Below are 23,379 nucleotides of genomic sequence, written 5' to 3' on the forward strand. Positions count from 1 at the left end.
GAGGGTTTCCTTCAGCACCTAAATTTGTGCAAACCAAAATGAGATTAAAAGAGGCCCTGCTGAGTAATCAGCAAAGGTTTGATTCCATCCCCTCCTCTTGACTGGTCTGCATCCAGCAGCTCCAGCCATGGCTCCCCTCTGTCCTGTATGTTTTAAGCTATCTCCTCTCTTCCCAGGCTTTTCCTGAATTCCAGGTACAGTAATTAATCTAGTGAGTAAGAGGTTTTATGCAAAATGTTGGTTCTTAACTCTTGTTGGGTTTCTTTCAGCGCTTGCTTTTACCAGCTTCCTGAATGTACAGCTCTGGGCATTACTGGTTGGATTACTTTCCTTCTTTCCCTTCCAGAAATATCCACCCACAAGGGTTAATCCTGTGGGATTTGGGGGGCAATTCACGGGTCTGAGTTCAGCCAAGGGAACTGCTGGGCGTTGCTAATGCTTTATTTGAGTTATGCTTGTCCCTCAGCCTCATATAAATAGTCCCATCTTGCTGTTGGGAGTATGAAATAAGGCACTGGATGTCAGTTATGTTAAAAAATAACTTAAAATAAGAATAATAATCCAAGGAGAGCAATTCTCTGGCCTCCCTAGTGTTTTCCTGCCCTGACTGGAAGGTCTCCTCCCTCCACCCTGGCATTGTGGGTCTGGTTCTCTCCAGGAACAAAGATGTCCCAATGTTTCTTGCCAATCCCACCTTCCTGCCTTTGCCAAGTTAGGCAATATCAGCCTTTCCTTGGCTATGAGAAGTTCCCTTTATTTTTAAAAAAGCAGAATAATTCCAAGTACTGTCTGCTAAGCATAAGCAGGTAGGTGATAGAAGGCAGTAAGTCCTGCTGGTACCCCAGCTTTTCCCTTTGCCTCTTCCTGACCTGGTTGCTGTTTGTCCTGCCAGGCCAGGGATACTGAATCCCTCCAAGGGTCCTGGAATTGGTGAACTAGAGGTGTAACTGAGGCTGGGTTTTACCCACATTAAAGAGGAGTTGCTGAACCAGCCCAGCATACAGAACCTCTGCCCTCATAGAGCAACTGGGAACAACTAAGAGGTTTTACAGAAATGCCAGGAGGATAAAGGGTTTGGATGAGCTTTCCCAGCAGCCAGTGCCCTGCTGCGTCTGCCCACAGATCCGTTTTCTGTCTGTATTTCCTGCAGCCGACTCCAAGCAGAATGGGATGGTGTCTTAAAAGCTGGTGGGGTGGGAAAGGGGAAGATCTGTGTTAATTTACAATTCCACAAGATTATCCTTTCAGTCTGTTTTACTTGTGGAGTGTGAAGGACAAGGGGAAGTGTGGGGTGCAGTGGGGAACCAGTGGAGTCCACCAGGCAACTAAAACTAAGCTGGACGATTCTTTTCTCTTTTTCCTTCTTTTCTTTTCCCCGTTCCTACAGAAACTATGTGAAGGATAATTTTAATGTGTGGGAGACGATAAGAGAGAGAGCAGTGGGAATGTTCTAAGACCTTTTACACGTTTCTTTCACAGTCTGACTGCCCCTACTCAGAAAAAGTCCCAAGTATTAAAATACCAATGGACATCATGGAGCAGGAACCTTTCCTAAGTGATAGCAAACCTGCCGACAGTGAGTAGAACTAACCTCTTGCATGCCTGCTTGACTCTGACTTGCACTACAAATATATATCTATATATTTAGAGTGATTTTTTTTTAAATCTTTCCTTTTACTTGAGAAGTACTTCTTCTTGTTCTATTTTTTTCCTCTCTTTTTTAATTTCCAGGCCTCTGCTTTATGACAGATTTTGCTTTTGTGAGCTTTTTGTTTTGTTTTTATTTTTTTCCTTTGCTGGTTACAAAATCAATGTTGTTCTTTCTGGTGCCTCCAGCTTAAGTGCTTTTCTCCAGCTCCTGACAGGTCTCCTGGCCACCCACTCTCTCCTCTCCTCTCCTCTCCCCCTTGGTGTTAACCTGCTGATGGTGGGATTTATTTTTTTCCTCTGAGTCTGGTGTTCTGGATTTACAGCGCTGTCCTGTCACTGTTTGTTCCCTTAGGTGCCAAGCAGTTGCAAAAAAAAAATCAGCACTTAACAGAGTAATTAATTATTTGTGTCATTAAGCTGCCCAGGCAGGGATCAGTTGGTCATTAACTTATTTCCCTTCTTAGGTGATTTGCTTTTGTGCTCTTCTCTTGGTTTTAATTTCTCATGTTAATATCCATAAATGCTGATTGTAATCTTTATTTTCAGTCATTCCCACTTTACATTTTCCTCTTTTAAGTGAGGAATCACAGCTGACCTTGACTTTTTTGCCTTTGGGCTGACTTTTTAATATACTAAGGGTGTCATATGCTGTTTTGTTGTGAGGTGAGAGGGGAGAAATAGAAATCAGAGTAATAAATTAGTGCTGCTGCCAGACTGGTAATTCCTGGGAGTAGGACCTTAACCCCTAGATGATAAATCCTTAAATTATCCTTAGGGTTTAAGAGCTGGGACCTGAGTCCCTTTCCTTTTGGTGGCATAGAGAGGCCTTGGGCAACACGGAGCATTGCTCTGTGGGTTTTAGATACAGAAGCACTTAGAGATTGGGGGTTATAAAACAAAAGTAATGGAAAAGAGACATTTTTCTGGTTATTTAGATATCATCAGTGTTTTGCTGATACCAGCAAACCTTCCAAAATCAGCCTCAGGCAACCACACATCCTCCTCATTCTGTGAAAACACTCTGATATGCTAAAAGCAAATTGCATCCTAAATATTGTTCCACGGGATTTTAGGATCAGATGCCATGTTTTCAACATCTTTATGGCTAAAATAGTTAGGGAGAAGTTAATTCTGCCATGTTGGAATGCCCTTGGAGATGGCATGGGGTAAATCACCCATGAGCCAAGCTGTAGTTGGTTTGTGTATTGGTACATTTCTGTAATCAAATATTTGATTTGTTGGGTTTTAATTAAAAACAATGAAAAAAAAATTAAACTTATCAGGCCATTGGAACAGAAAAAACAGCCAGAATTCAGTACCACTCTGGTGTTGTCCTTGGATATAACTGTGCTCTGCGATCCAAAGTATATTCCTAATAATACCACTAACATCAGCTTTCCTCCAGCAAGAGGAATAGGGCTGTTATTCCCAGAGGAATAACACAGGGTCAGGAGAGAGAAGCCAGTCCAGGCAACAAGCCACCCAAGGAATGTGGGTGTGACAATGGGAGCACAGGGTAACTGAGAGGAGTAGATCCAAGGTAAGTGTCCGGCCCTAAAAGTGGGCGAGCTCCTGGGAAACTGGGCCTGTTGGCACCACAAGGGTTTTTATCTTGGAGGAGAGAGAGAGAGGGAGGAGTGGAGTGAATCCATCTGACAGGCAGCAGGAAAAGATCTTTGCCAATGGATGAGGGTTGGAAAAACTGAGGCAGGGCTGGAGGAGCCATCAGTGCTGCAGCAATGACAGCCCAGGCTTTCTTCCCCCTCTCAGGAGAAAAATCACCAACATTCCTTGAACGCCACACGTCTTGCTGATACAATTCCTTTCCTTCAATCACACGCCATGCCAAGGTAAGCACCTGGAAAATACACTTTGGAATCATCTCAGAAAAGTATCTCTGCTCCCCCTCAGCACACCCAAAGTTTGCTGTGGGAGATTCTTGGAAAAAAGCACTTGGAGAACGTTCCCTACCTTGGATTGCAGCATCCTGAAGTGATTATGAACAAGTTGATTCCATAATTATTCCAGCCCTTGCAGTGCTTGGGATGGGAAGTGGAGAACCTGTGGGAGACGTGAAGGCTTCACTAGCCTTGGATAGACCCCAGCTGCAGCACTGAGGACTGGTTTGGGAGCCAGACAGGAGAAGGAGAGAAAGACTCCCCCTGTGAGGAGTCAAGAGGGGCAGTGCTAAGGGGAAATAATCCATTTTCCCATATCTGTGGTGGAAAATAGAGTAAATAATAACCTTAAATTGCAGCAAGGAGGAGTTAAGTAACAGTTCCTCAGAGTTCAGTCCCTTGGGACCACACAGGACTTCCCAGCACCAGGAGTTGGATCTGGACCAAGGCAAGAATAGTCCTCTGAAATGTCAAAGACGTGTCTGTGCTTACAGGTGTTAGAGAGAGTCTGAAATTCAATCCAGTGGCGATATCTGGATTCCTTCAATGGCAGTTTGGGAGCGTTGCCACAGCACGGGGTGAAGGACCAAGATGCCCCATCCCCAGAAGTGTTCAAGGCCAGGTTAGACAGGGCTTGGAGCAACCTGGTCTAGTGGAAGGTGTCCCTGCCCATAGCAGGCACTTGGAACTGGATGATCTTTAAGGTCCCCTTCCAACCCAGACCATTCTGGGATTCTATGAGGCACAAAGTGCTGGACACTTGGAACTCCTCAGTCAGTGAAATGGGTGATTTTGTCTCCTGCCATGGGCATTGTTCAGAGCAAGTCATTCAGACAGCCTTATGTGATGTGTGGAGCTTATCTTCAATGCAACTGTGCAGAGTTTGTCCCACACTGACCTTGTCTTCCTTCTTCTTCGCAGCCCTCCACGAACTCCAGTAAAAGTTGTGCCTCAAATTAGAATAGAACTTGAGCCTGAAGACAATGGTTATTTCTGGAGGAGCAAGGGAACAGAAACTACTTTGTAATTTGTCTGTCTGTCCAATCTTGTACGGAATTTATTTTGTCACTAGCCAAATATTAAAAAGCTCCCTGCTCCCCGCTGGCAAAGGTAAATGAGCCACCCCTCTGCCCGTGCCCCCCAGGTCCCTCCGGGCCCCCCCACGCCGACACCAGGACTCGGATTGCCTTCTCCAAAGTGTCTCCCGTTGCAAGGAGGGCAGGAGTGTTCAGGATGTCACGGGGTACCTGTGGGAAGTGCCAGAGGCGCCGGTGGTCGTGCACCCGGTGCTTGTCTGGCAGAACAAAGCTGACCTCCAGGCTGATTCCGTGTCTGCTCCCACTGCTCGGGGATGCTGGAACGTGCTGCTAACCCTCACGCTCTCACCTGTAGTTAAAAGGAGAAGGTACTTCACTCCCAGCACAGACAGACCGTTGCCATTGCTGTAGCATGTTTGGAAATGTCCCTTTCCTATGCAATTTTTTTTTAAAGAAACACTTTAATGGACTTAATCCGTCAGGTACATGGAAGAGTGTTATTTTCCTAGATTATTTTGTTTAAATTATGGGGGCCTAACCTATGACTTCTTTTTTTTTTTTTTGTCAATTTTTTTAACCTTTTTTTAATTACTGTAAAGAAAAATGAATTTTTTTCCTGCAGCAGGAAACGTATAGTTATGAGTAGTTCTACCTCTTATTTCTAGATGCCAGGCTTTCTGTAAAAAATGTATTGTACCATATATAATGTGATTTTTACAAAAAAAACAAACCCACCACACCACAATCTCCAGGACGTGGCACAGGGCTGGATCGGTTCCATTAACACCTTCTGCTCCGAAGCATCTGGCTGTTTTAGGGTTATGTTGGTTTTATGGGGTTTATTTTTTATGAGTAATCTTTGCTGTGAAGGAGACGGGATGTGATCCGCATCCTCCTGCATCCCACACCATCATCTGTGGAATTTACCCGAAATCTTGGCTACTCAGCTTCTCATCCCCAGACCCAGCAATGCAGCAGGACCGAGCAGGCCAGGCACGGGCATCCCAGGATTTTGGGGTGGAACCAAGTGAGCAATCACCTCAGGGGAGGATTTTCCCTCTGTAGCGTGTTTATACTGGTGTATGCATCTAAACAAGCCTCTGGGAAACTGGGTTTCACCAGGACATGAGGGAACACACTAAAAGCTTCGTCCAAAAATCAAAATAAGAAGGAAGAATCCCCGAGCTGTCCAGGTGAATTCCCTGATGGAGACAACCCCACTGCAGAGGAAGGGCACGTGCTGCCGCTTGGTCCCTGTGAAACCAAAGTTCCTGTTGGTGAAGTCGAGAGGATTTTCTGATGGTGCTGAGACCTTAAATGCCAAATTTTAGCATCTGCTCCCACGAAGGAGCCGTCACCTCCGTACATCCCCCGCTCACTCTCAAGGGGTCTTCGCTTCCGTTTCCATGAAAGCTGTGTTGTATGTCACAGGAATGCAGCTGAAACCTGCTCTGAAAAGGCTGGAGAGACACGGGAAAAGGCCTGAAGAGGAGCAGCTCAATGCAAATTGGGTATTTCCTAGGAAAAGCCTGGGTGGGCGCTTCAGGGAACAGGTGTGGAGGCTGACCCAAAGCCCTCTGAGATCAGAGTCGGCCGTCAACAACGACCTTCCCCTCACAAATCCAAGGTCCCAGCTCCCGGTGGGACCCCTGACGGCCACCAGCCACAGCCAGCTTTGTCCCAGCCCCGAGAACACGGTGGCCACCAGCCTCTGGCCTGCTGATACACCTTTGTATTTGTATTTTTATTTTGAATCAACAGCACTTTCAGCTACTTTTATTATTGTTTTTAATTCTCCTAAGTCTGTATTTGCTTTGGAGGAGAGAATGAAAACTTGGGATGAAATGAAGTGGATCAGGATGGTGGAACAAAAAGGAAAAAAGCAGAAAACATTTCAAATATTATTAAAGTGATTTTTTTTCCAGTAATATGAAACATGAAATTCCTTATAACATTATAGTATTTTACAGTTTTATGAAGCTTTCTATTGTGACTTTTATGGAATCAAAAGATGAAGATGATGAGATATTTTAGCATTTATATTTTTCAAAATTAAATGTATACTGAAAATAAAGTAACTTTATGCATTTATGGGAGAGTTCATGTCCATTTTCGCTCCTCATGTGTCGAGTCTTGTCTGATTGAATTGAGATCTGAGGATCACTCTGGTGGTATGGGGGAGTGGCTGGAAATTTGGAAGCAGGCGTCATTGGTTGGCCTGGATTGCCAAGGAGCAGCATGGAGATGAGCCCACTGGTGCCAGGGGTCTCACCTCCTTCAGGAAGCAGGCGGTGGGTGCAGGGGAGATGCAGCAGGTGGAGACCATGGAGAGGAAGGTCCTGGTGGAGCCCAGGAGCACAGGCAGAGGCGCCTGGCTGTAGCTGCTGGCGTACTCGTACAGATACCTGCGGCAGGGGCGGGATGAGGAGACCCGGCAGACGGGGATCGGGAGCAGGAGCTGCGGGATTTAGGGGCGTTGAGACTGCCCGGGGATGGGAGCCCTCTCCAGCTACCGGGAACGGCGAGTCCGCACTGCAGGACTTGAGCGACAGGGCCGAGGACTGCGGGAGGGACAAGGGGTTATGGCCACACACCACATACCGTCTCATCCCAGCCGTGGTTTGGGGTCCATCCCCCGCTTTTGGGTCGCGCCCCGGGGCTGCAGTCCCGGCCGTGCCCACCGGGGGTCACCGCTCTGCCGTGCCGCGGCACAGCCCCGGCTCCCCCGGCCCGAGCGGGACCGTGTCCCGTTCCCTGGGGGGGTCCCAGCCCCGCTATGGCCGCAGCGGTCCCGATCCCAACCCCAATCCCACCTCGGTCCTCCCGCCGCGGGACCCCCACTTCCCATCTCCGGGCGAGATGCGGCACCGCCCAGGACCCGCAGCGGGCACAGGCGGGGCCCGGGAACGAATCGCGGGCACGGACCCCCGGGAACGAGCCCCCGGACGTAATAGTAAGGGGTTTCAAATCTTCAAAGCTCAGTGACGACAGAACAGAGTCACTGCCTTTATCAGCTCATCTCTAAATTCAACATGTCACAAGAAGCTGTGCAGAAATACCCATCTCAACAAAGATCTCCCAGAGCAGCCTGAATCCAAGTGTGCTTCACTTCAGCTGTGCACAAGCACCACTCCTGCTCACCTCCGTGCTGTGTTTGACAGAGTCTGACAGAACATTCCTTTGGGGAACGTGCTGGTTCCTGCTTACGAGGAGGCTGATCCATCAGACTTACGGCCTGAGGTACAAAACACTCTCCAGAGTAATCACCCCAACAACTGTATCAGATAGAAACACATACTTAGAAATAACAATTGCGATGCCAGGGTTTCATGTTTTAAACGTTCTGTCTCTCCCTCCAGAGTTCTCCTGGGAATGTAGAGATGGTGTTTAAGAGCAGCATAAGGAGAACTGACAGTCACTGTTCCACGATTTTCAGGATAGCAACACTGCCAAACTGAGCTTGTAACGTAGACACTCCAAGGATGATTTGTACATCTCATTAACAAGGTTTGACAGTAATGCTAATTCTTCATTGGAAGAAACAGGACAGGGAGGCTGATTTAACACCTAGAGGGATTCGTGGGCTACAGTGAGGACACTGAACACAAGTCTGGTGCTCTTGAAAAGAGCAGGTATTGACCTGACAAGTGCCTCAGATCGGTCTGTGACAAGAAGCGGGAGGTGCCCCTTGGTACCAGAGTCGCTGCCCCGCGGCGGCGGCGGCGGGGGGCGGGGCCGGGCTGAGCGGGCGGGGCGGGGCCGCAGGGCCAGGCGGGCTGGGATTGGGCAGCGGCGCTCGAGTGCTGATTGGGCAGCGCTGCCGGCCCGCGGTATAAAGGGCCGGCGGGGCAGGTGCGGGCGGTTGTGTGTGAGGGCTGAGGGTGCGGCCCCGCTGCTGCCTGAGGGGAGAGCGCCTTGGCCGCGGGGTTTGTGCACCGGGGGAGCCGGGGGCGTTTAGGGGCGCCTTGTGCTGGGCGGCGGGGGCCGGGTAAGCCCCTTACCTGCCAGGTGACCTCGGGGGAGCTGTGGCAGGGCTGCGGGGCTGGTGCTCTCTGAGTGTCTCAGGGTTTGCCTCGGAATCCCAAAGGCTTTCCCCGTACGGCGTTACGAGGCGAAGACTGGTCTCAGTTTCTTGGTGCTGCATTAATGCTTTTTGCTCGTTCTGTGTCAGTTTGCAGCCTGGCTCGTGGTTTCCCCTGGTGCTGGGGAGTGGAGGCGAGTTGTGCTTCCTGCTGGGAGAGAGAACGGCCTTGGGAAGCTGCTCCATGAGCCACAGCTGTGCCGAGCCCGGCAGTCTGTCCAGGTAAGAGCAGGGCTTCTACTGCCAGTGAGGAGCTGGGTTTGCTGTTGGAAGGTAGAATATGCCCGTGCCTTTAAATGCAAGGACAGGCAGAAGCTGGGAGGGACCCTGAGCAGGTTTGGTGGCACGACAGCAGTTTGAAAAGACCTTGACTGTGGGAGAAGTGTCCAGGAGAAATGGTTCCTTTTTTGCAGGGAGGCAGTTTGCAAGGGCAGGGGGGTTGCTGTGCTCTCTAGCAAAAATACTCCCCTTGGGATGTCCAGGGTGAGGAAATGTTGGCCCCGTGTGGGCTGGAGCAAAGGTGTGTGGGTGCCTGTGTGTGACAGCTGTGGGTGTGCAGGAAGGGGGTTCTGGTGCCATTGGAGCTGCCAGGGAGCCAAAAAGGGCACAGTTGTCTGAAGAAGGTGAAAGCTCTGTTGGCCTCTGTTGACACCTGCACCAAAGGAGATGCAAATTTTCCCCCTCTTGGTTGCAGACTTCACAAAGCTCCCAGGAAAGGAAGTTTATAAGATTCCAACTCACCTTTATGCTAAAGGTTTCCTTGCTCTCTCAGTAGGATGTTGAGTGCCACCGTGTCCCTGAGGTCACCCTTTCTGCTGTTGGGAGAGCACGAGGTGGATGGAGAGGATCCCCAGGCATCTGCAGGCACAAGGGACTCGTACAACTGCAATTTACCTGCAGCCCTCGTGAGAGGGACTTTGAGGGTACCCTGGGTAATGTGCCAGCTCTCCTGGTGGAGTTTCTGTTTTCTGCTATATTTGAACATAAAGAGTAAACTAAAGTCAGGTGTGTTCTGGAGTGTGTTACACTTGTGCAAAACCCCTTCCCTCTGTTTATTTTCTTTTCTGGAAAGCACAGTCTGGGATTCCAGGGCGCTTCCTATTAAGTGATACCATGAAAAAACTATTGTTCTGAAAGGGGAAAGGAGCTGTCTGTGGGAGTTCAGATGTCCTTGATAAAAGCTTTATGTTTTTTCACTCAGTAAGCTCTTAAAATATCTTACAGCGTGCAGGAATGCCTGGCTTCTAAAACTCACCAATTGAGTCTTAGAGGTTTCTTGGAAGAGCTGATTTCAGGCAGGAAAATTGCCCCCCCAGGAGGGACTCTGTGCCTGCTCTCCCGTGGCTCCAAGGGATCTCTGGCCCTTCACGCCGGCACCGAGATTTTCTCGGGAAGGGCCTCAGATCCCCGGACCAGTCTGGGACACAGGCAAGATCCCCCTGCATTTTAGGACCAAATTGGCCCCCTGGAGGGACAGTGCTGTTGGTGCCCCCCGGGTTGGGGCACCCCGAGGACTCCAGCGCGCACCGAAAGGATTATTCGGGGAGATCCTCGGGGTGCCCGGCCCTGGGGAGCTCAAAGCAAGGTCCCTGCCATGGATTCAGGCATTGCTGAGAGTATCCCAGGGGTCCCTGTCCATGCTAGACATGGAGCTCTCTAATGGGCTGTAATTGGGTTCTAAAAGTGGTGCTCCAAGTGCAAAAGAAGTGTGGGATTGGGATTAAGAAATGAGCAGTGATGGTCCAATTGGCTGTTTTCTCTGGAATGTGACTGTAAGAGCTGCAGGAGTGCCAGGTGTGTGTTCCAGTCCCCAGCATTTGGTTTGCACATGTCCTGGTCAGACACAGGTCCAACTTCCTCAGTCCTTAACCCAATAGAGGGAGAATTAAGGACTGGCAGTGTTAAGGTGATTGATGTGACAGGGGTTAAACTGGGAAAATATTGGGTAATTCCTCACTTTGTCTATTTGCCAAACTCACCAAAATCTCTGCTAGGAAGGGATTGACTGGAAAAGTTGAGGCAGAAATGCAATTGAAAACTGGGGCTATTGAAACTGTAATTGCTGAAACTAAATGTGTCCAAGCAGCAGCTCTTGTTGTGCAGGGAATAACTCCTGTCAGCAGCAAGGTCCCGACTGAAGTGGCAGCTGCAGTTGTTCCTGTCGTGTGGGCCAGTGGAATTCCAGGAAAGTGGAAGAGGGCAGAACTTGTAGGTATTACCCCTAATGTGGGATCTCTCCTGGTAAGGCAAGCCCAGTATCCTTTAAAATCAGAATGCCAGCTTGGATTGGTTGCAGTAACAGCTGAATTGGCTCATCCTGGTTTGCTTGTAGAATGTGAATGCAAGAACCTGCCAAGAAAACCAATGGCCAAGATGATTGATGAGTGCAGGACCTGAGAGAAGCACCTTGAATGACAACCTTGAGCAGTTTCCAGTATTGGATTTAAAAGATGGCCTTTGCTGCATCTCCTTGAGCAAGGAAAGCCAAGAAACTTTTGCTTTAGAAGGAGAGAATCTGGAAAGCAGGAAGGAAGAAAAGAAGCCCCCTGACTCCTCCCTGAGCCCCAGACAGCCCATGAAGTGCCTTGCTGGGAATGGTAGGACGGGGTGGACTCTGGATTGCTCCCTCTGGATGTGTGGTAAGACTGTTCTGCCAACTTTTCCAACAGCCTGTAAGCATTTGCTGCCTTGTCTAGATGGTGCAAGGGCAACCTTTAAGCAGCTGAAGCATTCCCTGAGGAGAGCTCTGGGTCTGCCAGATCTCTCAGACCTGTTGGAAGCATCTTTGGTGGGGAGGGCAAACAAAGGACAAGGTGTGCAGTGACCCCCCTGAGAAGGGACTTTGAGTTAATGGCATCCCTGCAAGTGAACTTTGTGGGCTGTTCCCCCTGTAGGGCAGGTGATAGTCCCAGCTACAGTGATGGGAAAAATAGTTAAAAGGGAGCCCCAAAAGCTGGAAATCCTCCTGGAGGCTCTTGACAGACAGAGTTTCCTGAGTTAGCCCTGAAAGAAGGATAGTGATAGCTTTTGAGTGCTGGTAGATCCTTTGAATAGATAGCCTTGAGTGTGTCCTTGTTGCACCAGTAGACCTTGTCCAACTCCCCATATGCCATTGGATATACATATTAAAGTTTAAAATTATCTTCCTAATCCTTTGTTGTCTTGAGGCTTTTCCCTGCAGGAACTCCAGGAACTCCTGGTGCCGCCTGGGCCGATGGATTGGACGCCCCAGCCCCTCCGTTCCTGCCCAGCCACTGGGTCCGTGTCCAGTGGTGGCACTGCCAGCCCTGCAGGTGAAGTGGGAAGGGCCTTTCCAGGTCTTGTGGGTCACATTGATAGCCGCTGAAGTTGCAGAAAAAGGATGTTGGGTCTCTTCTTCTTGAGTTCAGAAAACTCCTTTGGATTGGTGAGCAGGACAATGTGGATCCTTAAGAGTTCCCATCCGTGTTTGTGTCTCAGCCTGTGTTAGGATTCAGGGCTGTAGCTGTTGTTGGCACTGAGGAGTCAAACTGTGCTTTAAATAATGAGACACTGCCCTAATGACCAAGTGTCAGGAGAAAAGTGGGAATGATACCTGAGTGTTGAGGTGTAACAAGAGCTAATCCTTTTTGCAGTGGGATGTAGCCTGGAAAGTGCACAGAGCTGAGCCAAGGGATTGAAAGGGACCAACCAAGGGAGGTGAAGAAAGAAGGAAGAAGGGAAGTGAGGCAGCAGGCAAGCAGCACCAAGTTGCTGTGTAAGCAGGTGAGTTGTGTTGAGGTTCCTCAGGCAGGCACTGAGGACTTTGAGGGCTCCAGTCAGAGCAGACCTGGGAAGGCCCTCGTTGAAGCCCCTTGGAGATGTTATAAGGGTAGGTGTGTATGGCAATAAGTGTTAGAAAATGCCCTGAATATTGAACAGGAATGCAGGGAAGGAAAATGAATCCTCCTGTGATGCTGCCATATGAGCTGCAATGGAGATAGGTCTGTGTTCCCTTTGGCAGCTGATTGCCAGGGACCCTGGTGGGCTGGAATGATTGAAGAGCATAGGAATAAAAGATTGCCTGGCTTCTAAAACTCACCAATTTAGTCTTAGAGGTTCCTTTGAAGAGCTGGTTTCAGGCAGCAGAATTGGCCCCCCAGGAGGGACTCTGTGCCTGCTCTCCCGTGGCTCCAAGGGATCTCTGGCCCTTCACGCCGGCACCGAGATTTTCTCGGGAAGGGCCTCAGATCCCCGGACCAGTCTGGGACACAGGCAAGATCCCCCTGCATTTTAGGACCAAACTGGGGCCCCTGTAGGGACAGTGCTGTTGGTGCCCCCCGGGTTGGGGCACCCCGAGGACTCCAGCGCGCACCGAAAGGATTATTCAGGGAGATCCTCGGGGTGCCCGGCCCTGGGGAGCTCAAAGCAAGGTCCCTGCAATGGATTCAGGCATTGCTGAGAGTATCCCAGGGGTCCCTGTCCATGCTAGACATGGAGCTCTCTAATGGGCTGTAATTGGGTTCTAAAAGTGGTGCTCCAAGTGCCAAAGAAGTGTGGGATTGGGATTAAGAAATGGGCAGTGAGGGTCCAATTGGCTGTTTTCTCTTGAGTGTAATGGTAAGAGCTGCAGGAGTGCCAGGTGTGTGTTCCAGTCCCCAGCATTTGGTTTGCACATGTCCTGGTCAGACACAGGTCCATCTTGCGCAGTCCTTAACCCAATAGAGGGAGAATTAAGGGCTGGCAGTGTTAAGGTGATTGATGTGTCAGGGGTTAAACTGGGAAAACATCGGGTGATTCCTCAGTTTCCCTATTTGCCAAACTCACCCAAACCTGTGCTAGGAAGAGATGGGCTGGAAAAGTTGAGGCAGAAATGCAATTGAAAACTGGGGCTATTGAAACTGTAATTGCTGAAACTAAATGTGTCCAAGCAGCAGCTCTTGTTGTGCAGGGAATAACTCCTGTCAGCAGCAAGGTCCCGACTGAAGTGGCAGCTGCAGTTGTTCCTGTGGTGTGGGCCAGTGGAATTCCAGGAAAGTGGAAGAGGGCAGAACCTGTAGGTATTAGCCCTGATGTGGGATCTCTCCTGGTAAGGCAAACCCAGTATCCTTTAAAATCAGAATGCCAGCTTGGATTGGTTGCAGAATCAGCTGAATTTGCTCATCCTGGTTTGCTTGTAGAATGTGAATGCAAGAACCTGCCAAGAAAACCAATGGCCAAGATGATTGATGAGTGCAGGACCTGAGAGAAGCACCTTGAATGACAACCTTGAGCAGTTTCCAGTATTGGATTTAAAAGATGGCCTTTGCTGCATCTCCTTGAGCAAGGAAAACCAAGAAACCTTTGCCTTTGAAGAAGAAAATCCAAAAACAGGATGGAAGAAAAGAAGCCCCCTGATTCCTCCCTGAGCCCCAGACAGCCCATGAATTGCCTTGCTGGGAATAGAAGGACAGGATGGACTCTGGATTGCTCCCTCTGCATGTGTGGTAGGACTGTTATACAAACTTTGCCAACAGCCTTTAAAAATTTGCTGCCTTGGATAGGTGGTGCAAGGGCAGCCTTTAAGCAGCTAAAGCATTCCCTGGGGAGAGCTCTGGGTCTGCCAGATGTCTCAGAACTGTTGGAAGCATCTTTGGTGGGGAAGGCAAACAAAGGACAAGGTGTGCAGTGACCCCCTGAGAAGGGACTTTGAGTCAATGGCATCCCTGCAAGTGAACTTTGTGGGCTGTTCCCCCTGTAGGGCAGGTGATAGTCCCAGCTACAGTGATGGGAAAAACAGTTAAAAGGAAGCCCCCAAAGCTTGAAATCCTCCTGGAGGCTCTTGGCCAACAGAGTTTCCTGAGTTCCCCCTGCAAGAAGGACAGTGATAGCTTTTGAGTGCTAGTAGATCCTTTGAATAGATGATCTTGAGTGTGTCCTTGTTGCACCAGTATGCCTTCTCAAACTCCCTATATTCCATATATTAAAGGAAAAAACGGTCTTCCTAATCCTTTGTTGTCTTGAGGCTCTCCCCTCAGGAACTCCAGGAACTCCTGGTGCCGCCTGGGCCGATGGATTGGACGCCCCAGCCCCTCCGTTCCTGCCCAGCCACTGGGTCCGTGTCCAGTGGTGGCACTGCCAGCCCTGCAGGTGAAGTGGGAAGGGCCTTTGCAGGTCTTGTGGGTCACATTTATAGCCGCTGAAGTTGCAGAAAAAGGATGTTGGGTCTCTTCTTCTTGAGTTCAGAAAGCTCCTTTGGATTGGTGAGCAGGACAAAGTGGATCCTTCAGAGTTCCCATCCATGTTTGTTTCTCAGCCTGTGTTAGGATTCAGTGCTGTAGCTGTTGTTGGCACTGAGGAGTCAAACTATGCTTTAAATAAGGAGACACTGGCCTAATGGCCGAGTGTCAGGCAAAAAGTGGGAATGATACCTGAGTGCTGAGATGTAACAAGAGCTAATCCTTTTTGCAGTGGGATGTAGCCTGGAAAGTGCACAGAGCTGAGCCAAGGGATTGAAAGGGACCAACCAAGGGAGGTGAAGAAAGAAGGAAGAAGGGAAGTGAGGCAGCAGGCAAGCAGCACCAATTGCTGTGTAAGCAGGTGAGTTGTGTTGAGGTTCCTCAGGCAGGCACTGAGGACTTTGAGGGCTCCAGACAGAGCAGACCTGGGAAGGCCCTTGGTGAAGCCCCTTGGAGATGTTATAAGGGTAGGTGTGTATGGCAATAAGTGTTAGAAAATGTCCTGAGTATGGAATAAGAATGCAGGGAAGGAAAATGAACCCTCATGTAATGCTGATCCCTCCCATCAGCTGCAGTGGAGATACCTGTGTGTGCCCTTTGGGAGCGGATTTCCAGGACACCCGTTGGGCTGGGATCATGGCAGGGTGTTGTAAGCAAGGAATGCCTGGCTTCTAAAACTCACCAATTTAGTCTTAGAGGCTTCTTTGAAGAGCTGAGTTCAGGCAGCAGAATTGGCCCCCCAGGAGGGACTCTGTGCCTGCTCTCCCGTGGCTCCAAGGGATCTCTGGCCCTTCACGCCGGCACCGAGATTTTCTCGGGAAGGGCCTCAGATCCCTGTACCAGTCTGGGACACAGGCAAGATCCCCCTGCATTTTAGGACCAAATTGGGCCCCTGGAGGGACAGTGCTGTTGGTGCCCCCCGGGTTGGGGCACCCCGAGGACTCCAGCGCGCACCGAAAGGATTATTCGGGGAGATCCTCGGGGTGCCCGGCCCTGGGGAGCTCAAAGCAAGGTCCCTGCAATGGATTCAGGCATTGCTGAGAGTATCCCAGGGGTCCCTGTCCATGCTAGACATGGAGCTCTCTAATGGGCTGTAATTGGGTTCTAAAAGTGGTGCTCCAAGTGCCAAAGAAGTGTGGGATTGGGATTAAGAAATGAGCAGTGATGGTACAACTGACTATTTTCTCTTGAATGGAATTATAAGAGCTCCAGGATGGCAAGGTGTGTGTTCCAGTCCCCACCATTTGGTTTGCACATGTCCTGGTCAGACATATGTACAAGTTCCTCAGTCCTTAACCCAGTAGAGGGAGAACTAAGGACTGGCAGTGTTAAGGTGATTGGTGTGACAGGGGTTAAACTGGGAAAACATTGGGTATTCCTCAGTTTGTCTCTTTGCCAGACTCACCCAAATCTCTGCTAGGAGGAGATGGACTGCAGTCTCTGATCTCCTGGGTAGTTGTTCTGCATGATCTGGGAGCCTCTGGGATTAGACTGGACTGGGCAGACAGGGAGCAGTTTGTCCTGTGGAGTTGGGCTGGGTTTGTTCAGGATGCCTTGGGAGGCAGGGCTGGGGAGGCTCCTCTGTTGGCTGTAGTGGTGGAAGGCTGTAGCAGCAGGGCTGGAGCCTTCGACCTCCTGCTCCCCCCGTGAGCCCCGACGGGACCGTGCCCTTGGCAATGGAGGGCCCCCATTGCTGAGTCAGCGGTTCCGGGGGCCAGGAGGGATGGGATCAGGATGCCGAGCTCCGCCCAGGGCCAGGGCTGCCAGTGTTCAACCATGGAGGGAACTGAAAGCACAGTGAGATGGAGGCCAAGCTCCAGCGCAGGGATGGGTGAGAAAAGACCCTGGTCCTCAGGTGGAGCTTTGAATTCTTTGGAAAAATGGATCCTGTCAGATGGATCAGGCCCTTGTGGGTGCTGGAGCAGAGGCCTCTGTGTTTTATGGTCACCCTAAATAGTTACAAGGAGAGCAAGTTCTGACTGCAGGATGAGGTGGCAAACAAAGTGAAGTGGTCCAGAGAAAAGCTGAGGCTAAAATTGGTCCTGTGCCAGAGCAGCCTCGTGCAGTGCTTGTTGCTGTCCCTGAGTGTCCCATTGCAGTGGATATTTCCAAGGGTGCCTTGTGCTGGGGAACACTGGGGCAGTTCCCTTTCCCTGGGCAGGGCAGGCAGGGCTCATTTCCCCCCTCGAGGGTGGCTCCACAGTCCCACCCTGTGCCCTGGGAGCGTGGCAGAACACCTGGACCCACTGTCCTTGTCAGAGAGGGCACAAGGGATGGTTGGATGGGTGAGGGAATGGTTCAGGGAGTACAAGCACCATTAGAATGAGTAGGGCAGCCCATGGAAAGGAAGGGGGGAGTTAATCCAGACAAAATTCAAGCACCTGCCCAACCTGTGATATTTTTAGGAACTCAGTGGTGTTGTGGTCCCCAGGAAGTATTGCCCAGGACTAGGCAGGAGACTTCAGGCTTTGTCACCCCCAGAGCAAGGTGGAAGCCCAGCAGTTTATTGGTTGGTTTGGCTTTTGGTGACAACAGGGTCCTCCTTTGGGACCAATCCTTGGCCTGGGCCATAAAGTCCCAGGACAAACCTGTAAGTTTGGGAAATGAGCAGCAGGGAGGGTTGGAAACAGCTCAGGGAGCAATTCAACAGGCTCTGGACCTGTGGCCAATATGAGCTGGAGAGGGGGAACTGAAGGTTCCTGCCAGTGCTAATGGTGCCAATTGGAGCCTCTGGCAGAAGTAGGGTAGTGTAAGGGGGGTACTTTTGAATTAGATGATCAATGGAGCACAGAGGTGTGAGAAAGAAATCATATTAGGATGTGAAACCAGCTAGAGTCTGTTACAATGTAACTTCATGGCACAAGCTAATTGTAAGGTCCATTGTGCTTTTCAGCAAGTCAGCCTGATATCCCCTGTTATCAGAGCTGAGTTCTTCCTTGGTTCTGCTACATCTTGCAAGGTAGGTACATCTACCCTTGAAACACCATGGGAGAGGTCATAGATAGGGGTGAGAAGGATGATGGTGAGAGGAAGATGATGTGGGCAGGGGTCGCTGGCCCCTTTCCCTCCAAGTAGGGCAGGCCCAGACAGTTGCCATCAGGCAATGATCAGGCGGTGTTTGGCTGCCATTCAGGCCTCCCCTTACACTGCGTCCTGGCCCTACGTGGTGTAATGTGGAGCTGATAAAAATGGGCTGTCAGGACTGCTGAGCTGAGCGATCCTCATCCTGCCACCGAGCCTGTGTTGCTCTGCGGGGACGCCCGCCAAGGGATGGGCACCGACCAGCTGCTGCAGATCCTGACAGCCCTGCCTGTCGGGGGGGTGGGCACAGGTTAGTGATGGGAGGCAACAGAGAAAGAAGACTTTAAATATCCTTTAGTGTCCCTTTAATACCCTTTATTTAGTATTCATAATATTTTCCCTTTAATTTCCCCTTTTACTAACCAAATATCATGTTAATAGTTACCCATAATATTTTGTTAAGATGCTTTTTGGTATCCCTTTACTTCCCTTTTTACTAGTTAATATTATACTGTATTGAATGCTGTTCTTAGTATTTGTTTTAATGCCACACGATAAGGTAGTTAATTTGTATCCTTTTTTAACTTTTGATTCTCTTTGCTAAGTTTATTATTATTATTATTCTCACTGTAATAAAGGTATTTTGTGTGTTTGAATGCTTGTGGCACTTGTCTTTATTCCGGGCATGTATCCTAATGAACTGTTACAGGTACGAAGGAAGTGCCCTTAGGATTTGGGAATAGGAAGTTACTGGAAGCCAGCCCAAGATAGACCCTGTTGGAGAAGTGGCTCTGAGTATGTTCTTGGGCTTTAGTGGAAACTTAACAAGTGATAAGAGGGCCTGAAATCCCCCTAAGGCCTTGGGTAAAAAGCTCCTCCAGGATGCACAGGCCAGGCCCTGCTCAGGAAGGCAGCACCATGGAATGGAGATGGTGGATCCGAGCCAGAGCCAGAGCAGGGGTCGGGGCAGGAGCGAGGCCTCGGGAGGGAGTTGCCACCGGCCCTGTGGTTGAAGCAACAAGTGTAGATCCCCTGGACAGTGAGCACAAATCACTGGGAAATGGGGAAAAGCCCCAGAGCAAGTGCTGGGAGCAGAGAGGGAGCATGCATGGCTCACTGCTGGGTCAGCCACATCTGTCACTGGGAAGCACTTTGGGAAAGCAGGAGCTTATAACCCGTGCCAGAGGGAGTTGGAAGTCACGAAGGGGGGAGGCAAAAGTAGTCCATGAGCTGAATGAGACGCTGTACCTGTGGGAATGAAACAGGAAGAACTAGGGCAGTGTCAGGTTTGTAGGGATTTGGGGTCAGTTGGCAGTGGTTTGGCTACTTGGTTCCCAGGTGCCACCATCACGGAATTAGTGATTAAATGCAGACAAGGAAATGGGAATATGTTCCTGTGAATAAATGTTAGTGGAGGGAATGACATTGCCATGTTTTAGCTTGATATCTTACAGAAACTGTGGATCCTGGCCATCCTCAGAGCCCTTGTGGTCCCTCTGGGCGATGCTGTTGGCCCGGGCAGTGCCCTGGAAAAGGTGCCTGGGTCAGGTGAGTTGGTTTGATTTGGATGGAGATGGAAAAGCAGCTCCAAAACAGGCCCCCAGGACAAGGTGACCCGGGAAGCAAATGGCCCTTGCCCAGGGGTCAGTCTCCCTTTGTGCCCGGGGGGACTCTCTGGCAGGGCCGGGGTCTGTCGGGCTCATTGTGGGGGCAGCTGTTGGTGCCCTCAGTGGGATGGGATGGATGTGATTCCAGGGGCTGGGAGCACTGTGGCCATGCAGTGCTGGAGTTTCCCTTACGGTGCTGGGTCCGGGGGGTCTCCCTGGCATCGTTGTCCCCCTGTGTGAGCGGTGCCAGTCACAGCCACAGTGTCACAGCAGCAGGGCCGTGCCCTGGGCTCTGCCTGCTGGGCTGTTCTGGGTCAGTGCTGCCAAAAGAGCAAAGGGATTAGCTTGGGCAGGGGATGGCACAGTTTGGCATCATCCTCCCGAGGGAAATATTGGTCCAACTGTTGGACTACTGCCTGTGTCCTGCAGCCCAACATCATCAGGATAACAGAATTCCTTTCCCCACTCTGATTCCAGTGCTCCCATCTTGCCCCTGGCACCGAGGCTGGGGGAACACGGGGCTGGGAGGAACAGGAGCTGGTATTGGATTTGTAGGCAGTGGAGACATGGAATTGTTTGGTAACCAATGGCAAAGAGCTGGGCCAGGTGTATCCCGAGTGCTGAATTTAGGAGCACAAGGGATGCCCACTGTATTTACCCCCCACCCTTCACTCCAGAAGGTGATGGGGAGTTTGGGCAGCTCTCTAATGGTTCCCCAAGATGTAATTATTGTGCACAGGGGAACACCAGTAACTTATGAACTGGGCTGAGTGCACATGACATGGTGTGTATATTGTAATACAAAGAAATGAGGCACAGAAGGACTTAATGAGTACCAGTGAACTGATCTGGAGGACTGTATTCACATCCTGGATTGCAAAAGTTAACTGGATTTTGTCTCCTGAATTGCTGCAGTGCACTGGCTGATATCGTGCTGGAAAAATAACACACTTCAATGTAAGTAAACCAGGGGATTTTTGTATGTAAGTGCAAATTATTGCCCTGCAAATTTGAAATAAGACTTGACTTGATCACCAAATGCAAACAGTAACTATAGGGGTCAATTAGTGATCTTTGGGAATCAGGTAAACAAGTCACTGTTCACCATTGTTGGGACCTATTTACAGGATTCTCACCACCTGCTACAACGTTTTTGAACACTTTAATCCATCCACTGATCACAGTAATTATACTGATTTTATGAACAATATGCAATTGTTGTCTCTGGGATCAACTAGAAGAAGTTGTTTAAGGGCTGCAGGTGCAGTGAGTGTGTGCTGGGCCAAGGCAGCCAAGGTGTGTGCAGCTGTTCCGTGCCCAGCGCTCCAGGGGTGGCCAACGGGGAGCTCACGGAACCTGCCCGTGCCCACGGCCCCACAGTGCCAGGCCTGGCCTAAAGCCGGCTTTGTTGGGCACAGCCTGGCCAGCGGGACCCCCTTGGAGCCGCCCCACAGCCTCCCCTGGGGTGGAGGCACCCGCAGGAATTGTCCCGGGGCCGGAGCCTGCGGGATCGGCTGCCCCGGGGCTGCCGTGTGGGCTGGGGGGGAGCGGAGGGGGCCGTGGGGGAGGCATTTCTGCTGAGCCACAGTTCTGCCTTGCTCATTTCCTTTTGTATCTCCTAAATCTGTATCCCATGTGTTGGATTGGGTTTGTTCAAACTGTTCCTGTTATTCCATGACTGGTGAGGAGTTGTTTGCTGGAGTGCCCTGCCTGTCAGCAAAACACCAGGGCCAAAGGATCTGGGCAAGTGCAGCACTTGGAAGAGTCAGGAATACTTGAAAATGCACCAGTTCTGGTGAAGCTCAACTGTGTAAAACATTTATGGAGCTAAAATTCCAATTCCACAGCCTTGAGCTGTTGGGTCCCAAATAATAGTGAAGAGAGAGGCAGAAACTCCCACTGCTGCTGGGGCTGAACTGTCTGCAGTGAACGGGCAGGACTTGGCCCTGATGCCTGAGTGCTCTCCAGTCCCCCAGGATTGATCCCAGCTGTCAGCCCCTGGCTCCATAACTTGAGAAGAGGGTGTTCCTGCAAGCCCAGCTGCTGGGCTGGTGGTCCTGGGGGCACCTCGGGCCTTGGCCTCCTGTGAAGGTGTTCGTGTTGCAGCTCAATAAAGTCCCTTTCAGTGGTGATTGTGTCATTTTTGTGTCAGTTCTTCTCCCCTCTTGCCCTGCCCCAGTGGCTGCATCACTGGCTTGTGCCTAAATGAACTCTTCCCCTGCAGCAGTTCCCTGCTGCTCCCAGAGATGGTGGAGCTGAGGCCTCTGAGCAAAGGGAAAAAGGATCCATCCAAGCCCCCTGCATTCCTCCAGCTTCCCCTGTTTACTGTTCCCATCCCTGCTGGACACCCAGCCTGTTCCCAAGCAACCCCTGTTCCTGTTCTCTCTCTGTGTCTCCCCTCACAACTCCCCTCCTCTCATCTCCAGCTGCCCAGGCCCCTGTTTTTGAGGGGCATTCCTGGGCTGCTGCCCCCCCATTCTTTATAAATGAGGTACCAAGAGCCCCAAGTGCAGAGAGGTCTGCAGGGAATCAGTGCCAAGAGCTGCCTGTGCCTGCCTGTGTTCCTGCAGTTCTCCTTCCCGTTCTCCCCTGGGCTGGAGAGACCTGCCTGCCCTGGGGTTATTGGGGCAGAGGGATGGGATTACATTTGTCCAGAAGGGATGTTCACAGACATGTTTTCTGACAGGCAGTGCCATTTTCCTTTGGCCTTTCCCAAGTTTTTCCAAGTGCTGCCCAGCACGGGGATCCGTGTGCTGGGACAGTGATTGGCAGCAGGAAGGGGAGCCTTGGCCTCACCTGCCCAGCTCAGGTGGGTGGCACAGAATGGGGGTGGGCTGGCAAGGCATGAACACATTTCTGAGTTCTGGAGTGCCTTGAAACCTTTCCCTGTCAGGTTTCTCTCCCTCATTTCCTGGGCTCCATCATCCCAGGTGTCTCTTCCTTAGTCCTAAGTCCAATGGCAGAGGATTGACTAACTCCCAAGGGGGGTTTGGAATGAAAAGGATTCTGTTCAAATGGGGCAAGGAATGTAGCAGGAAAGATGACCCTCCTTTTATTGCCTGAAGTAGAGAGGAATAAAAATGCCACATTTTATTTGGTGTCCCCCCTGGATTTTTCTTGGCTAAAACTCTCCAGTGAGCAACTGAACAGAAGGGTGAAGGGCAGGAGCCTTTGACTTGCCCAGTGCCCTTAATTGCCTTGTTCTCCTCTCTTCCAGGCCAGGCCAAAGCCCTGATCCAGCCCAGCTCTGCCAAGTGCCCTGGGCTGGGAGCAGCCAAAGGCAAGAGGCTGCAGCCCCGCCGGCCGGGCTGGGGGCTCCTGGTGCTGCCCGTGGGGTGGGGTAAGTCAGAGGGACACCTTTCTCTCCTCCTGGTGTTGGCATTTGCTCCCTGGGCAGTGGATGTGTAAGGAAGGAGGGAGTAGCAGGGAAGGGCAGTATTTCCAAACTGTCTGAATGTTGTCCCCAGGTTTGGGATGGAGCAGCCATGGGGGTGGTTGGGTTTGGCCTGGGCCGGTCAGGATTAGCCATAAAGGACCCACCAGACCCTGAACCCTCACTGGACATGTCCAGCCCCTCAAGTCATTAATTTTCAACATAGGGAAAAGTATTGGTACTTGCTTCTGATCTGTGGAGAATTTCCTTTGGAATGATCAACACAAAGCATCTCTTTGGGTCTTTTGTTTGTTTGTTTGTTTGTAATTTCCTCTTTGGCTTCAATGAGTTTGATGTGCTCCTGTTAAGGAAGTAGCCTGTTTTTATCTTGAAATTTGGGGTGGTTTGGTTTGTTTAGGGTGTTTTTTTCCCCCACTGACTTGGGCCTTCTGTGCATAGTCCGTGTTGTCCTTCGGGACTGTTCTGCTTCTGGGTCAGAGAGAGAGAAGGGAAGTGGCTTTTCCTCATCTGGAATG

At 50.6% G+C, this 23,379-nt stretch overlaps 2 protein-coding genes across 29 annotated transcripts in view; both read left to right on the top strand.

Annotated features, from left to right (window-relative positions):
• SLC4A4 (solute carrier family 4 member 4) overlaps positions 1-6,676 on the top strand; it is a 120,936-nt gene extending 114,260 nt beyond the window's left edge. For 5 of the 6 annotated variants that reach the window (XM_051769379.1, XM_051769380.1, XM_051769382.1 and 2 more), the window contains 3 exons: positions 1,480-1,576; positions 3,421-3,500; positions 4,470-6,676. In XM_051769379.1, the coding sequence (XP_051625339.1) occupies positions 1,480-1,576; positions 3,421-3,464 (141 nt within the window). In that variant the 3' untranslated portion in view covers positions 3,465-3,500; positions 4,470-6,676. Of the gene's footprint in view, positions 1-1,387; positions 1,577-3,420; positions 3,501-4,469 lie in introns of those variants that run through there. The other variant, XM_051769384.1, reaches the window with a different exon arrangement.
• A 2,961-nt stretch (positions 6,677-9,637) lies between these two features.
• On the top strand, positions 9,638-23,148 carry LOC127461525 (uncharacterized). 23 transcript variants are annotated; one of them, XM_051769411.1, is made up of 8 exons: positions 9,638-11,305; positions 11,848-11,924; positions 12,291-12,410; positions 13,576-13,684; positions 13,805-13,856; positions 13,983-14,110; positions 14,629-14,718; positions 15,075-15,182. In XM_051769411.1, exons 1-8 carry the CDS (start codon positions 11,047-11,049, stop codon positions 15,104-15,106), a joined length of 867 nt encoding a protein of 288 aa, XP_051625371.1. In that variant the 5' UTR covers positions 9,638-11,046; the 3' UTR covers positions 15,107-15,182. The 23 variants fall into 23 exon arrangements, 4 of the variants coding, with proteins under 4 accessions (XP_051625371.1, XP_051625369.1, XP_051625372.1 ...); XM_051769409.1 differs by having other exon boundaries at positions 9,640-11,305; positions 14,629-14,786; positions 15,059-15,182; XM_051769410.1 differs by having other exon boundaries at positions 9,653-11,305; positions 14,629-14,753.
• Positions 23,149-23,379: the final 231 nt, after the last annotated feature.

This window comes from Manacus candei, unplaced genomic scaffold (assembly GCF_025592945.1).
Source record: "Manacus candei isolate 608988 ecotype Guabito, Panama unplaced genomic scaffold, ASM2559294v1 h1tg000107l, whole genome shotgun sequence".
Classification (NCBI taxonomy): domain Eukaryota; kingdom Metazoa; phylum Chordata; class Aves; order Passeriformes; family Pipridae; genus Manacus; species Manacus candei.